Raw genomic sequence first — 18,752 nt, forward strand, 5'->3', positions numbered from 1 at the left:
ATCAGGAAAGAAATGGAACCCAGCGTAGTTGCAATAAGGTATGTAAACGAACGACTGATGTGGACAGATTTGACAGTGTCTAGCAAGAAAATTAGGATTGTGTCAGTATATTCACATTGTGAAGGGACAGATCAAGATAAGATGGATAGTTTTTATGATGCACTCATTGATGTAGTTGTTAGAGTAAGGTCAAGGACAGTGTTCTGCTCATGGGTGATTTTAATGCCAGGATTGGAAATTGAACAGAAGGGTATGAAAAGGTTATGGGTAAATTTGGAGAGGATATGGAGGCCAACAGGAACGGGAAACAACTCTTGGATTTCTGTGCCAGTATGGGCTTAGTAATCACAAACTCCTTTTTTAAACATAAGAACATTCACCGGTATACTTGGGAAGGCAGGGGAACCAGATCTGTCATTGACTATATAATAACAGATCAGGAATTCAGGAAGGCTGTGAGGGACACACATGTATTCAGGGGATTCTTTGGTGACACTGATCATTATTTAATCTGCAGTGAAATTGGTATTGTGAGACCGAAAGTGCAGGTGGTCAGGTCCATATGTAGGAGGATAAGAGTGGAGAAACTTCAGGATAAGGAAATCAGGCACAAGTACATAACAGTGATCTCAGAAAGGTACCAGTTAGTTGAATGTAGTCAATTACAGTCACTGGAAAAGGAATGGACAAGGTACAGGGACACAGTACTAGAAGTGGCTAAAGAATGTCTTGGAACAGTACTGTGTAAAGGTAGGATGAAGCAAACAGATTGGTGGAATGACACAGTCAAGACAGCCTGTAAAAGGAAAAAGAAGGTGTATCAAAAATGGCTACAGACTAGAACTCAGGTAGACAGAGAAAGGTATGTTGAAGGAAGAAACAAAGCCAAACAGATAATTGCAGCATCCAAGAAGAAATCTTGGGAAGACTTTAGAAACAGGTTGGAGACTATGGGTCAAGCTGCTGGAAAACCATTCTGGAGTGTAATTAGCAGTCTTCGAAAGGGAGGTAAGAAGGAAATGACAAGTATTTTGGACAGGTCAGGAAAACTGCTGGAGAATCCTGTGGATTCCTTGGGCAGATGGAGGGAATATTTTGAAGAGTTGATCAATGTAGGTGAAAATACGATGAGTAATGTTTCAGATTTCGATGTACAATGGGATAGGAATGATGATGGAAATAGGATCACAGTTGAGGAAGTGGAGAAAACGGTCAATACATTGCAGTGCAATAAAAAAAAGCAGTAATCACACCAATCTTTAAACATGGAAACAGAAAATATTGTAACAACTACAAAGGTATCTTTTTAATCAGCATTGTGGGTAAAATCTTCTCAGGTATTGTTGAAAGGAAAGTGCGAGTATTAGTTGAGGACCAACTGGATGAAAATCAGTGTGGGTTTAGGCCTCTTAGAGGTTGTCAGGACCAGATCTTCAGCTTACGGCAAATAATGGAGAAGTGTTATGAGTGGAACAGGGAATTGTATCCATGCTTTATAGATCTAGAAAAGGCATATGACTGGGTTCCTAGGAGGAAGTTATTGTCTGTTCTACGAGATTATGGAATAGGAGGCAAACTTTTGCAAGCAATTAAAGGTCTTTACATGGATAGTCAGGCAGCAGTTAGAGTTGACGGTAAATTGAGTTCATGGTTCAGAGTAGTTTCAGGGGTAAGACAAGGCTGCAACCTGTCTCCACTGTTGTTCATATTATTTATGGATCATATGTTGAAAACAATAGACTGGCTGGGTGAGATTAAGATATGTGAACACAAAATAAGCATTCTTGCATATGTGGATGACTTAGTTGTGATGGCAGATTCAATTGAAAGTTTGCAAAGTAATATTTCAGAGCTAGATCAGAAATGTAAGGACTATGGTATGAAAATTAGCATCTCCAAAACGAAAGTAATGGCAGTGGGAAAGTGATATAAATGGATTGAGTGCCAAATAGGAGGAACACAGAACAGGTGGACGGTTTCAAGTACTTAGGATGCATATTCTCACAGGATGGCAACATAGTGAAAGAACTGGAAGTGAGGTGTAGCAAAGCTAATGCAGTGAGCGCTCAGCTACGATCTACTCTCTTCTGCAAGAAGGAAGTCAGTACCAAGACTAAGTTATCTGTGCACCGTTCAATCTTTCGACCAACTTTGTTGTATGGGAGCGAAAGCTGGGTGGATTCAGGTTCCCTTATCAATAAGGTTGAGGTTACGGATATGAAAGTAGCTGGGATGATTGCAGGTATTAGTAGAGGGGAACACTGGCAGGAGGGTGTCCAGAATGTGGAAATCAAAGAAAAACTGGGAATGAACTCTATAGATGTAGCAGTCAGGGCGAACAGGCTTAGATGGTGGGGTCATGTTACACGCATGGGAAAAGCAAGGCTACCCAAGAGACTCATGGGTTCAGCAGTAGAGGGTAGGAGGAGTCAGGGCAGACCAAGGAGAAGGTACGTGGATTCGGTTAAGAATGATTTTGAAGTAATAGGCTTAACATCAGAAGAGGCACCAATATTCGCACTGAATAGGGGATCATGGAGGAATTTTATAAGGAAGACTATGCTCCGGACTGAATGCTGAAAGGCATAATCAGTCTTAAATGATTTATTTGGATTGTAGCCATGTATGGAAGAGAAACATGGACAATAAACAGTTTAGACAAAAAGAGAATACAAGGTTTCGAAATATGGTGCTACAGAAGAATGTTGAAGATTAGCTGGGTAACTAATGAGAAGGTACTGACTGGAATTGTGGAGACAAGTCATTTGCAGCACAACGTGAACAAAAGAAAGGATCATTTGGTACGACACATTCTGAGGAAAAAAAAACACTAAATAGGCTCAACTGACATTATTTACGGAAATCTCAAGTTAACTTAATTTTTTTAAACAGCACCACATACAGTAAATGTAATTAATAACAGTGACTCTTTTCTGGAAATAGCACATACACTCCTCTGAAAATCAAAGTCTCCCATCCTCTCATTTTGGAATGACTGGAATATTCTGAATGATGACTAAATTGCACAGTACCATCATATTCTGCTGCATTTAGTTTCATCATTATCCGAAAGCACCACAGCTTGGAGAATTTACAAGCTATATATCTTGATGAGATATGGATTTGCTCGTTGACCACATAAAGAACAATTTACGCCAAAATGCAAAGAAAAAAAAAGAACTCAGTTGTTAATTATCCCCATGTCATTGAGCTAGTCCCGACAAAACATTCAAAATACTATTGAACTTTCTGAATGTTCAGCAGGAAGTAAAAATCGTTTGAAAGAAAAAGGTTTCTTAACAGAACGAAGTCTGAAAAGAGGAAACAAACTGAAATATGGAGTAATTAATTTAGTAATAAGCTTTTTGTCGAAGTGATTTACGCTGTAAACATTTACTATGTATAAAAGATGTTGGAGGCACAGGGAAAAAGCAATGTGAATGAATATGGTTGATTTCAGCTGCCAATATACACCAAAAGTGTTCAAATTTTAAATGCAAATACATCCAGAAATGGAAATAGGGTTTTCTACATTGGGTTCATTTATCCTCAAATGCTGTGTTTCAGACCAATTATTACTATACAATTTATGTATCCTTCATAACCTTTGCTTTCATTCCACTGACCAAAATAAGAGGATATTTACCCAGTTCCCATCCCTCTTGAACTCCTCTTCTTTAACATTGTAAAATATGAAGTGCAAGAAACTACAAATTTTCAGAGCAGCTGAAACATACCAATATCGGTATGACATGTCTTGACCTCAGGCGTCAGGCTGACATTTTTTACAGGCTTGTATGAATTTTGTAACATTCTTATTGAATTTATCTGATCATTTTAAAGCTAAATTTATTATACTCATTTTAAAGCTAAATTTATTATACTATCATTAATTTCATTACATCTATGCTCAGATTCAAATGTTACTAATTGCATAACATAAAACAAACAATTCTCATTTTGTAATTCCAGAATACCTTTCACAAGAAGTAAAAGTAGCTTTCTGTTTGCATTTATCGAAAGAACACATACATCAGGAATATTTCCTAACTAATAATCTTAATGATATAAGCAACTTTATAAAAAACATTGTTATTGAACTGATTATATGAATTTCAATACTAAAAGCTAAAAGTCATATAAAACTTTATGTTGCAATGTGAGAAGAATGAATTAATATGTAATTTCATGATGTCAGTCTGTATGTTTCGGATTGTAATCCATAAATTTTCTGTCTGCACTCTACATCTACACCTGTACTCCGCAAATCTCCATTAGGGGCATGGCAAAGGGTATGTCCCATTGTACCAGTTATTAGGGTTTCTTCCCATTCAGTTCACATGAAGATTGAGGGAAGAATGACTGCTTGAATGCCTCTGTGCATGCAATAATTATTCTAATCTTACCCTCATTATCCCCATGTGAGAGAGACACAGGGGTTGTAGTATATTCCTAGAGTCATAATTTAAAGCCAGTTCTTGAAACTTCATTGAGAGACTGTCTCAGCATAGTTTACGTCTATCTTCAAGAGTCTTCCAGTTCAGTTCCTTCAGTATCTCTGTATTACTCTACCATTGGTCAAACCTGTGACCATTCGTGATGCCCTTCTTTGTATATGTAATATCCCCTGTTGGTCCTATTCAGTACAGATCCCACACATTTGAGCAATATTTTAGAACCAGTAGCACAAGTGATTTGTAAGCAATCTCCATTGCAGACTAATTCCACTTCCCCAGTATTTCACAAATAAACTGAAGTCTACCACCTGCTTCACCCACAACTGAACCTATGTGATTGTTTCATTTCATATCCCTATAAAGTTTTACACTCAGGTATTTGTATGAGTTGTCCAATTCCAAACGTGACCCATTGACATTATAGTCATCGGATACTACATTTTTGGTTTCGTGAAGTGCACAATTTTACATTTCTAAACATTTAAAGCAAGTTTCCAGTCTTCACACCTCTTTGAAATCTTATCAAGATCTGACTGAATATTTATGCAGCTTCTTTTAAGACAGTACTTCATCATAGATAACTACAGCATCTGCAAAAAGCCTGAGGTTACTATTAATATTGTCTGCAAGGTCACTGATATGCAGCATAACAGCAAGGGTTCCAACACACTTCTCTGGGGCACACCTAAAAGTTATTTCTACATCTGACAAGGACTCTCCATCCAGGATAACACGCTGTGTCCTCTCTACCAAGAAGTCCTCAATCCAGTCACAAATTTCACTTGATAGCTCATATGATGATACTTTTGACGATAAGTGTAGGTGTGGTACTGTGTCAAATGCCTTTCGGAAACCAAGAAATACCACATCTAACAGCCTGCCCTGATCCAAAGCCCTCAGCATGCCATACGAGGAAAGTGCTACTAGGAGCCTCACACAATCGATGCCCTCAGAATCCACACCAGCTAGCATCGAGCAGGTCTTTTCATTCAAGACACCTCATCATGTTTGAGCTCAGCATATGTTCCAAGATTCCACAACAAATCGATATTGGAGACACTGGACGGCAGTCCTGTGGATCACTCCCACCTCCCCTCCTGCAATAATGGATGACTAAGCCAGTGACTGTTAAACCAATATATAAGCAGTGGCGAATCAGCCATCTTGGTCTTTCAGTTTTCCGAAAGTTTTTGTGAGGCTGTTTGGTTGCAGCAATTTTGTAACTGTATTACGGAATAAATAAGTAATTCTGAAAGAGAACAATGGGTCAACTCTAATTTCTTGAAATTTCTCTTGCCACTACCAAATCATTAGCTGCACTGTCAAGAACTCGGCAAGCTGCAACAAATTCTGGTGAAGCAGATACTTGCAAAATATTTTACATCTACTGCAGCAACAGAGATCGCCAAGAAACAAAGATGAGAATTTGCTATTAACTCCTGTGCCCTGTTGTATTTCTCAGTGTATGTGCCCTATACAGAACATTATGTCAATGTCACAAATTTCACCTACTTATAAAAAAATCTCTCACAAAATTTTGTCTGGCGAGTACATCCGGCAGAAAAAAAGATGTTAGAGACTGGCAATCTGGCAACACTGTAACCACTTGTATGGTAACTACCTCTGACAGCACATTTTAGTTGTGCATTACAGTTGGTGCACTGGATAGAATTTTGGATTAGCATGCAGGATGACGATGGTTCGATCCTGAGTCGAGGCATATGTTTTTTATTTGGTAAATGTAGTCTAGGTGGTATGGTATCTGGCATTTTAATCATCAACAGCGATTGCAGTGGGTCCTCTACAAAACATTTGTACTTACATAAAGCAATCGTAGAAATGGAAGATTAGCCAGCTTTGAAAGAAGCTCTTTCCACGTTGTGGGCGTGAATTTATTCACACCACTTCATCTACTAGATGCGAAACCTGTTTTCCTTATATCCTCCTCCAGTGCTCCAATAGATTAGCAGAAACTATTATTCTTACCTTGTTCAGGTACATCACATTTCGTTGGGCCTTACATTACCAGTAGGACTAGCAACATGCTTTGCAAATAATGTCCACACTGTGTTACTATTTGTATATGTTATCACCATGATCCCACTAATTATGCCTTTCAACAATGAATCTGGTAACCGCATGCTGTTTAGTCCATTTCTCATATTATTACTCTATCAATGGGATTGTGGAAACATCACGTCTATTACCATTAGGGAAACAGTGTAATTCGAAACTGAACATTTCACAATTAGCGGTGTCGGGATGAATCCTACACAACAATATCTGTCAGAGGGGTAATGCCGTTAGATGGAACAACGCGCAGGACTGACGGCGTGTTTATATTGTATGCGCTGTCCACCAGACAAGGACTAGTTGTGAGGGAAGTAATGTGCCCATGACAGATTGCAGTGTGTACATGTGTACACATATGGAATTTTCTCATTGTAAACTTCGAAACCAGTGTGGCAGACGTATGGCAGACACAAACAATGAATATGTGGATATGCTTCTGGTCGTTCGTGCATCTGATTACCGGACTGGTGTTGCCACTCATGAATATGCTGCTAGATATCCTTGTCGACACCATCCAGAAAGTATGTTTTGTCTTCTGGAGCTGCGCCTTCGCATGTCACGTTCTCTCCTTACACCACTGTGTGAAAGAGTTCATCCACTGAGTCGCCATACTCCAGCTACTGAGGAAGCTATTCTGGAGGTTATACATCAAGAACCTCAGCAAAGTACATGTAGCATAGCAAGGCAGCTGTGTGTCTTGCAATGCCCGGTCATTAACGTGCTGCACGAGCATGGGCTGCACCTCTATAATTTTGCTTTCATGCAAAACCTGCATCCAGCAGATCGTCATCAGCGGATGCAATTCTGTGAATGGTTCCAAAAACAACAGGAAGCCAACGATGACTTTGTGAACACCATAATATGGTTGGATGAACCAGCATTCGCTCATGAGAGTGTCTTCAATATGCACAATGCCCACCATCATGTGAGGTTGACCTGAATGTCACCCGCGACCGTGGCTATCAAGTTCGATTTGGTATCAACATCTGGGCCAGAATATTGGGGCGATAGGTGTTTGGGCCCCTACATGTTGCTTGACTGGTTGACTGCACGAAGGTATCATGCATTCGTCTCAAATTATCTATCTAATGCACTGGAAGATGTTCCACTACATGTTCGGCAGAGGATATGATGGTGCACCTCCACACTCTGGAATTAATATGCGACAGTATTTGGACAGACCATTTCCAGGGAAATGGCTCAGGCGTGGAGGTCCTGTTGTATGACTACCACATTCACACAAGTCTTACGACAGGTTATTTGTTTCAATTGTCTATTTCTTACTTGTCCAACAATGTATGTGTTATGTTCAGCTGTACAAAATATCACAAATTTAGGATACATGTGAGCTAAGAAACAGTGTATATTACAACATGAAATATCGGAATGAAATTAGAAAAAAATAAAATTAATTTAAAAAAAAAACGCCTTAACGTAGGTTCGAAACCTTGACCTCCTGCATGCTAACACAAAACTCTGTTCACTGCACCAACTGTACAGCACAACTAATATATGCCGACAGAGATAGTCACCACACATGTGGTTACAGTGTTGCCAGATTGCCACTCTTTAATGTCCTTTTTCTGCTCGATGTACTCGCTGGACGAAATCTTGTGAGACATTTTTTTTATCGTCAGCCTGTGAGGAGTTGCGTTGTGAAGCCCGAGTGCGCAAATTTCGCTTCACCCTGGATATATTCCCTGTCTCAATGGTTTTATTTATAGGTTTGAGATATTTTTTCCCACAACCATTAGACTACAGTGTGCAATCTCCAAGTTTCACATTGTTTGGATGGGTAATAAACAAAAAAGTTATTTTCAAAACGTAAGCAGGTGTCATTTTTTTGCTGTCGCAATGCTCACAATGACAAGCCTACCAATTATTCAAGTAGCATAAAAATGGAAACGGAGAGAGAAAATACTAAAATTTGCTATCGTTTACTTAGCTCCATAGGGAGCCACATTTCATTCAATTCTGAGATGTTGAGTGATAAAATCTTTCTTTTATGGTTGAACTGCCAAGGAATGACCCACAGGAGGTCTGCACAACTCATTTACAACTTCTCACTTTGATTCTATATGGTGACAACAGCGCCCTGCACCATCTTTCAGTGACTTATGGAAAACTTCAGTATTTGATTTTTTTATAGTGATGTCAATAGCCCATTTCATTTGTTGCCCTCATGTCACTTCGGTACTCTGCAGTAAACCAATGGCGGAAAACATGTACGATAGGTGACTCCAGTTATTTCCCCCCTCCTTTTTCTGGTAGAAGATCAAAGGTTTATAGAGCTACAATTAGGCAATGTGTGAATCACTTTTCAGACCCTTCTAAAAAAAAAAAGTATTTACAGATTATGTGATGCCTTACTTCTGAAGTTAAAACACTTGTGGCGGTGATAATATGTATTACCATTCTGGCAATAAGTCATTCAGTTCTATAAAAGTCATATAGCTGCCACCCACCCCTGTACCTCCCTATATTTATTTAATATGTCGTATAGCCTAACTGATCTGAAGCAGGCCCTGTAATTTTCTTATTCAGCAACTATGTACAAATATTGCTGACTTACCTTGCATCTGAACGAGGAATTCTGTTTTTATGCGCCTTGCTGATTCTGATTCATTGTCAGAACGTGATGAGCACAATGAATCCACTTCATCAATAAATATTATACTTGGTTTGCGTTGTCTAGCTAGCTCAAACAGATTCTTCACCAATCTTTCAGATTCTCCCAGCCACTTAGACACCAGGTCGGAAGAAGAAACGGAGAAAAATGTTGAATTGTCAGCTTCAGTTGCTACAGCTTTAGCTAAATATGATTTACCAGTACCTGGTGGCTGGAAGAAATACATACATTCAAAATGAATAACAGAATATAACAATGACTGAACTGTTGTTCATAAGTATGAATAAATTTTATTACATGTAATCATCATAGAGTTACAATTCTGTAGCTTCTGAGTAGCAATGAAGACAATTAGGTGTTATACTACAAATACAACAACTTAAAAATTGCCCGTCACTTGTTGTACAGAACATCCCAGGACAGCGAAGTAGGATGTGCGAAAATTAATCGTGAAATAATAGTGGTGATAGAGATAAGTTACTCACAGACAACTAATCCAAATGCACATTGAAAGTAAAGTTGTCCTCAAACCGGAAGCTGGTTTGAACACCCCAGTACTTTACAAGACATGGTCCTTTTCAAGATGATGTGGTCTTTTCTTCCAACTATTGAACTGACTGACTCAGCTTGTTAGATGGGAAACTACAGTTTAGAGTGGAGTCTGAATCAGTGAGCAACTCAGCATTTTTTGCATACACTACAATTATTGCTACTGACTGGGGATTAAAATCCAGATCTTTGGATTTATAGTATGGTACTTATTCACTGAGCCACAACCTACACTGTCTGTCATGAGAAAAGACTGCCACATGTCTATCATGTGAAGTGCAGAGCTCTCAATATTCATGAAAACAAATTTTACATGAAATACATAATATTTCAGTAGTTTAGCTAACGAATATACATACTGTTTACATGCTCAGTTCTCTTGGTCTTTCTTTCCTTTATTCAAGTAATATTGGGAGAAATAAGACCTGCTTTAACAACACAATGCAAAACCATCACGCATGATGTAGCTGGAAATCAACTTTATCAAGTGGTTCTTTATGAACTATCCTGTCTACCTTAATGCATCATTGCTAAAGCCTGACTAAAATAAGAAATTCATTCAGCTACAGATCAAACAGGGAAACATGAACACAGATAGCCAGGTTGACACTGGAACAACAATGATAATATGGAAGCATTCAAGGATTAAGCAGAAAATTCTCACAGATGCACTGATGGAATAAGAAGTTAAGAAGAAAGGAAGAGCAATCTTTAATAGCCTTGTGATGACAAGGGCTTTAGAGATGGAGTACAAATTCTGACAGGAAGAAAATAAACTGCAGTATTTTCAAAGAAGCTCTCCACGCATTTACCGTAAGTAAGTGATTTAGGCAAACCTCTGAAAGCTGTATCTAGATGGTTGAAGGGGATTTCATTCCCAAATAAAGCAAGTACTGTAGAGCATGTTTCACTGGTAGAACTCTGGAATACTTATGCAGAAACCGGTTCTGCGTCGAAGAATACATCAAAGACATGCCTACTGCTACAGTGTCTGCTCTGTGACTGGGTAATGTGTGTCCTCAGTGCAGACTTCTGGTTTGTGATTTATAATTGCTGATAGCTTTCTGACAGTAGTGTTAATACAAAAAACAGAACATGTATTGCACACTGGCTGACATATGACAACATAATAATATTGATGGTTCTCCAAGTGATAACATGTTTAGCTAGAGACTTCCCAGGCAGAGGAAGAGCGATGAACATATAGGCCAAATTTTGCTGCAGTAGCAGCAGCTCACAAACATGACTGTGTCAAGTATATGGTTTAAGAAGAAAGCTGTTGCATGTTTCTCTCTGCCATTTCTGTTTTTATTGGATTTGAACTCTAACTTAATACTTGCATCACTTAGTTTATGTTTGTTCACTTTTTAAAAATGTATACACAATCAGAACATTACCATATGACCACTACAGCTGCAGAAATTTTTATTCCTTGTGAGACTAATTAAAAAGGAGAGCTCATTTACAAGTGAATCACGCACATAAATAACACTGAGACTTTTTTTTATTATGACCGTGGTCTCATTTCATTAACATGCTGTCTGTGGCTCATAAGTAGCTGATAACACAAGTGGATTTCCACAATGGGCTAAAAGCGGAGGCCATTTTTGCAGGTATCGGTAATGGATTGGGCCCACCGATCTAAAGCCCATTGTTTCCCACTAATATGCTGGCCCTGCCTGTCGGATCGAGTCTCACCTATCTGCCTGCAGACCGGGTCTGTTTGTGTGTGGCATAATGCAGCTGATGTTCAGGATTTATCCATGGACCCAGGACTGTGGTGCTCCTAAGTGGGCCAGAGGCTACAGGCGATGGATTTCAGAAGTTGCGACTGTCTCACTGCAAGTGCATTGTACAGTGTGGCGTTTTATAGACATTTTATTTGTTGCAGTACATTCTTGGCACATCAAAACTAGTTTATATGCTAGAAAGTATGGTCAATAGGAAGAAGAAGAAGAAGAAAATTGTGGTGGTTTGTACGCTATGTACCCATATATTTCTCAAAATAAAAATCACACACTACCTGTAAAATAATAAATGTAATGCAGTGGGTAATAACCGCCAATATAAACGTAGTAGAACCAACATTTTGTTGGCAGTCACCCTCAGTGTTGGTTTACACAATTCTTCCCCACCATACATACTTCTTTCAAGAGGCCTACTTTTTTTGTAGGGTTATTTTTGAAATCAGTGAAGATATTTTAAGTCTGCCTGTGACTCCAAGCAAATAAGTATTTTTGTCACCAATGTGTTTCATTTTAGTGACATAAAATATCAGTTGTCTTAATGAAACACACACACTATTTGGCTTGCTTCCTCCACCTAAAGAAGGTTCATTACAAAAGATGATGTTAGTGCTTAAGATTCTTGCTCTCATCATGAAATGCAATTTCCTTGCAAATTTTATTATTATTATTAATTTTTTTTTGTCAGTCCACTGAAAAGTGTGAAAAGCAATTTTTACTGTCTGCCTACAAAGAAGAGGAAATACCAGTACACTGAAGCACACAGCTACACAACTCAATTATTTCTTTTATTTATTTATTTTTTTTTTTTTTCAATGTGTCATTCTGATCCGTAACTTGGCAGGCATCACAAACATGTTCAGCCTCATAGCTTAAAATGCTTAGAAGGGGAGAGTGCAGGATGGAGTCCACCAATTTGGGATGAACTGTGCCAGTAGAATCAGGTAGATAGCAGTTCCAGGTTCCTAGAATATCTTGCCTGAGTTGGCCATAGGAAAAGGTAAAATCCCCTCTAAATGTTTTTGATTAGCGCATCAGAGATTTTTGAGCAACAGTGGTCAAGTCAGTGGCAGGGCTCAGTGGTCCAGCACCCTGACTGGAAATTCTCCAACTCGGGTTTGTTTCTAACTTTTACTTATTTTTTTAATTAATTGATATCCATCTAAACAGGACTTGTTTTAAATTATACATTTCTGGTGGTTCACAATTTCAGTTGTCTTCCATAGCAACATTCTGTAGGTCTCGTGTGTGTGTGTGTGTGTGTGTGTGTGTGTTAACCTTAGGCCGCTTTTAAGTTAATAAACTAGAAAATCTACGATGTTATTTATGTATTTATTATTAGTAAAAAATAAAATTTCCCAGTACTCTATGTATTCATAATGACAAAGGCAGTGTTATTACAAAATGCAAAATAATATGTATAACATTACTATTACTGTAAATATCGACACCAAAACAATTATCTTCTACATAACTTGTGAAACTGTTTGTTATTGGACATATTTTTCTGAAGAATGAATTTTCTCCAGAAGTTTCTCAATATGTTTCAGGTAATTGAAAAACTCAATGCAGCTGTATGTGAAATTTATATTGGCAAGCAAAAGTGTTTTCAGCTTTACAACTTTCAATTGTGGTTGTTTTTTTAACTCTACAGGTACATTAGTACCTCACAGTGATCGTCTAAATTCTACCACCTTAGAAAAGTTGCTGAATGATAATATTTGAGAGGAGAAATATTGAAACATTTCCAATGATTTCAAATGAACTTCTCTTCCCTCATTATTCCACTGATCAATTTTGTCTGCAGTAGCAAATTGCTCAACATAAACAAATTCACTGAAAGTGGCATTATCATTTATATTTGTTGATTTGTAGATGCAGCTTTAGTCATTGGCATATATATTTCAACACCACTCCATTTTAGGACATTGTTAAGCATGCTCCTTACAAATATCTCATACACTTCAGATCTGTTAGTCTATGTTATAGAAAGCATATTCTGCTTTTTGGAAATCTACTTCCACCTCACTTTCATCTTCTAATACATACAGAGCACATTTTACAACACCTGGGATAAAATGGTTCTCCTTTTTCTCTGTCATATTTTCTTTCAACGTGGAAAGAGCCTTGGCTTCTTCAACACCTAAATAAACTCAACTTCTACCTGGAGATCGGCTAGTGGAAAGTTGTGGCTCAGTTGTGGATAAAAAGAACAACAGCTTTTGCCAGTGGGGTTTCAAAAAAGAATTTCACTGTCACTGGATTGTTTCCCTGTCTAATCCTTCAAAAAGTGCAAGAACTCTTCAAAGTGCTGATGTTAATGCTAATCATCTAGTGTTACCATAACCTAATAATTTCCTTTCCTCAACCTCAGCAAAGCAGGGGAAATCCTTCAGTGATTATATTCATACAGTACGTGTGTGAAGATGATAAAAAATTTTGTGAACAACCATTCCTATATCAATAGGTAAAGAATTTGCATCAGTCTTAATTGTGCTGTGCGCTATATGTTCTGCATATCCAACCTCAAGGATTCTTTGCCATTTTAAATTTGTGAAAAATATTTCTTGTTCCTTTATGTGCCATCCTATCAAAATTACTATTGGTACAATCACTACAGAATACAATTATTGTGCTATCTAGGTAGTTTTTTGCAAGCCCATAAGACAGGTAATTGGTAACAATATTTGCTATTTCCCCAGGACGTTCATAAAGTTCCAAAATTTGGACACAGACACCCTGTAATGGTAAAAAGTTCCTAATCACACAGGAAAAATCTCTTTCTCCCTGTGATTGGCAGCATCTGTACAACTGACTTCCTGCAATTGTTTTTGTAACATTTCACAAGACTGAGAGGCAAATACAATCACAACAATGGCTTCAGTCTTTGTGCAACTTCAAAAGAAATTCTGTTCAAACCAATTTCTTACTACTTTCGAAGTAGTCATTTGAGTGAAAACTATGATTTTCTTCAACCACATGATAAGCCCAGGCTCCTTCAATTGCAGCCAAGTGCAGTTTGCAGTCTGTTGCGGAATTTGGCGGAAAAATGAAGTTACACTTCCGGATGACACAGCAGCAATATCCACCTTTTAATGTTTACTTGCACTTGGATGTTCCTCAGTGTCGCTCTTCCCTCAAAGGTACATGCAAAATTCGGTGTTACAAATGATGCAGTGAATTGCAGAATTGGAAAGTGTTTTCTTTATGATTGTGTTCATATGATAGAAGATAAATTATAAGTAAAAAAGACTTAATATTTCATGATTTATCATAATTGTTACAAGTTAATTTAAAACTCTCCATAAATTACAAGTCTTATGCCATAGGCTAAGATACTTTTTTTTTCAGTGCAGCAGTGAACACACATTTTCATTTTGGCATCTTGAATCTCTCACAGAACTGCCAAAAGAATGCACATCACACTCAGACTGTCACTGAGAGAATGGAATCGAATTATCAAAGTGAAGTGTGGGAAACAAAACAATGTCGACAGTGTGGTCATTTAGATGATTTGTTACTCGTAACAAGTTTTGTCCATCAACAACATAAGTTTCATTCTTAGCAATTATGAGCATAAAGATTTAAAATTACATAGTATAACATAGAAAATAAAAAAATAAAGCCACTTTCTAATCAAATGGGACAGAGAAGTGACCTGACGAAATCAGTTGGGGCACTGGGAGAGCAAGTTGAAAAAAGCTACTGTCCCATTCAAAATGGGACATCTGGTCACTTAAACTTACACAGCATAGTACAGTTTAACCGCTTTGGGGAAACTTTAGCCTTGTATTTTATGTAAGCGAGAGTCTGCCAGTAAATTTGGTCCTCCAGTTGCTGGCACTATCAAGAAATTGGAACAACAATATAGGAGTGTTGTTATTACTTACTCCAAGTCAGGAAAACTAACGAAAGTGGTTCAGGCAAAAGTTTTGGAGACTACATTAAAACCATTGTTGCTAACAACAAATTCCTGCTAGTGGTGGATTGTGGGGTGGCTAAGCAAATTTCTCATTGTGTTATGATGCATAAAAGACTCTAAGATGCTCCTGAATTGCTACAAGGTTGAGAATTATTGTACAAATAAAATGCAATTAAAATACACTCAGTTGTGCAGCATCAGTTTACTGCTCCTGATGCATGTTATTCATCAAAACTGACAGAGGAAAGGCCTTCATTTATAAGCTTGAATGACATATACTTTCCACTGAGGCATATTTTGGAAAAGTGTTCTTGCTCAAAAAATAGTGGAATAAAATGTGCATAGTGTGAACAATATAATTAATTTCTAGAATTTTCAGAAGTTTTACTCTTTAATAAATCACCAAATTATGCAAATTAACTGTTTAAATATATTAATTAATTATAGTAATCATAACTGAAGGGAATATATAAATTGAACTATTTAAATTTTATAGTTCAAAGTGCGGGACCGATGGCCTTTGTAGTCTGGTCCCTTCAACCCCCACAAACCAACCAACCAGTTTAGAGTGTAACATTGGAGGGGGGTAGGGGGAAATACAATAACAGCAAGAATTGAACCAGAACTGGCAAATTGCCAGTCAGTGCACTTGTCCATTGTACTCACTAACTTGGCCATTGTTGCTCAAAAAATCCGCCCACAATCTACTCGAAAATCTTTATAGTGCTTTTTTACCTTTTCATGTGGTCCCCTTGGGCAAGATAGTCTAGGAACTTAAAAGGGCCATCTACGTGCTTCTACTCACACATTTTGTGCCATATTGGCCTTGCACCCAGCCAGCGACGATGCATGACACCTCAGCAAACAAACCATTTCATCTACTGAGACAAAAATGGGATTTTTCCAGTGTTTTTTCAAATTTCCCTAATATTTCCCTGATTTCTAGAACCTGTGTCAAGCCTGAAAAAATAGGAAAGCATAGGAAACACAACAAGTGAAAGTGAATAAGTTACTCTTACCGTCATTCTCTTTATATTGTTCAAAATATGAAATTAGAACAATTTAAATTTTGCCTATTTAAAAATCTTAAATAATTGTTTTTGTTCCTTTTTAACTGTAGTTAGCTTGCTTGTCTCTCCACAGTATACAAAGCATCAAACGCTCTATTGTCACCTGATGTAACTACAAATGTACTGCCTCAATATGTTAAGAGCTTCCATAGTTTCTCTACTGCTTGGCACAACTAGTTTTTGGTATCATCCTCTTCACCAATCACCTCCCTCTTCCTTTCTTTATAATGTTGGTACTCTCAAGTGACGAATGATGCATCAACACCTACATATTCTTGAAACATAGACAATATGTCTATCACAGAAAAATCTGTAGGCTCAGACAAATCTTCTTCCAGAGGTTCCAGTGTGTTTTCTGTGAACTCAAACCCTGCTTCCAAGAAACAGTTAGAAATAGTAACCAACATCCATCCATCCAGGCTTTGGATACATAATACATAGCATCCAAAAGTGATATGGTCATAGATTTTGGTTCAACGCCACTATCGTGCACAAATAAAGCTTTCTGAACAAACATTTTTCTATATTTCCATTTAAATAAATGGATCTAATGGCTGAAGTTCACTTGTACAATTAGGAGCCAGGAACAACAACTTAATATTTCTGAGCTGCACATTGTCAGAGTGTGCTGGACATCTGTCAAGGTGCAGCATTATTTTCCTATTTTTTGCCCCCATCTTAGGAAGATGGAACTGGTCATTCATGCAATGTTGTACCAATTATGAAAGGAGTTAATTTTTCCAACTCATCAGCACTGGACATAAGTAAAGTGGCTATCCTCTGCTTACTCAGTTTGCCACCACGGCATTTCTCACCTTTAAAACATAAGGTCTTACTTAGTAATAAGCTGTAAAAAAGGAAGACTAGTTTCATCAACATTAAAAATAATTTTTACACCATAATCTTTAAAGATATTTTGCAATTTTTTTTCCATTGGTCCACAGTCCCACTATCAACACCATTTGATGTGAAGCTGGTGATTCCCACTTTTGCAGCAATTTGATGCACCTTTTCTCTCAGTATGTTGCAATGAAGTCTAATTCCTGTCATGCTCATGCTAACAAACCACTATGCAAGAAGTTTATTCAAATGATCATATGCTGATGGCTGACTTTATTTTTGCCTTTGAACCAGACTGTCTTGCATTGGTTTCAATGCTGAGCCGTTTTCTCGTAATCGAGTTCAGACTGGAAGCAGAAAGTCCTGGTTCCTTCGCTAGTTGAACTCGAGATCCAACATTCAAACCTACACATTACAGAAACGTCATTATTTTCTTCAGCCAAAATACATTTCCTATCTTTTCTAATCTTTTCACTCTTAGGCACTGATTCAGGTTGCTACAGAACACTAGTGGTTGTTTGCTTATTATCACTGGTACGGTATTTTCTTCGCAGTATCATTGTTAGAATTACAGCTCGCTTGTTGCATACAAAGAAGCAGTTACTGGATGGAAAAATTAGAATATAAATTTTACTGACTATTGTTAGTGAAGTTTAATTTAATGGCACATTTTGTTTCAGAATTCTTAATTAACTATGCAGTAATCATTTTTATTTTTTTAGAAACAAGAAGACTTCTTGCCTAGTTCTATTTGTGACATGATTCGGAACATTTCACGTCGACTGTCTTCTGTTTTCAATTTTGACAACTTAAACGATCTGATAGTAATTAATCTAGTAGCAACCTTCATTCTCATCACTGCATTGTGTTAGAACAGCTTTAATTTGATTTCAGAGTAATTTGTACAAATAAACACCACTTTTGAAGAAGGCCGTCTCTATAACGGGCTTTTGAGAACTGTACTTACTTTTGCTTGGAACACACTAATCCATATTAGGTATGTGCAGTCTTAAGTTTGTACAACCTGATGACGGACGTAAACATTTCTCCTCAAGATGCTCTATAACATGATAATTTCCACCATCTTTCTCACCCAGATTGTCTCTGAAATGAGTGACCACCGTGTTGGCAACAAGCTGTAGATTTTGTGCCTACTGATCTTTGTTTACTAAGACTGCTTACTTTAGTGTTTTAAGAAAATCTTGCATACCGTGCTTAACATTATGTTGCGTGACCAGTAACTTTGCATATAGTCTGTGTTTTCTGCTTTGTTCCAAGGCTGACTTTGAGCAGGACTACAAAGCACTTTTTGCAGGAATCTGTATGAAAATCAATGTTAAAGGACATAATAACATCAAAGAAACTTTAATTTCCAGGAAATGTTGTAACATGGAATCCTTAATGACAGGAAATCATTGTATTGAAAAAATAGGACTTCTGTTGGAACCAACAAAAATGAAGGTAAAA

The 18,752-nt window shown here is 37.6% G+C and overlaps 1 protein-coding gene across 2 annotated transcripts in view; it reads right to left on the reverse strand.

Annotated features, from left to right (window-relative positions):
- The window catches only part of LOC126187358 (vacuolar protein sorting-associated protein 4), a 166,972-nt gene that overhangs the window by 55,225 nt on the left and 92,995 nt on the right, over nt 1-18,752 (reverse strand). For both annotated transcript variants that reach the window (XM_049928401.1, XM_049928393.1), the window contains exon 6: nt 9,103-9,370. In XM_049928401.1, the coding sequence (XP_049784358.1) occupies nt 9,103-9,370 (268 nt within the window). The remainder of the gene's footprint in view (nt 1-9,102; nt 9,371-18,752) is intronic.

Source organism: Schistocerca cancellata, chromosome 1 (assembly GCF_023864275.1).
Source record: "Schistocerca cancellata isolate TAMUIC-IGC-003103 chromosome 1, iqSchCanc2.1, whole genome shotgun sequence".
In the NCBI taxonomy this organism is placed as follows: Eukaryota; Metazoa; Arthropoda; class Insecta; order Orthoptera; family Acrididae; genus Schistocerca; species Schistocerca cancellata.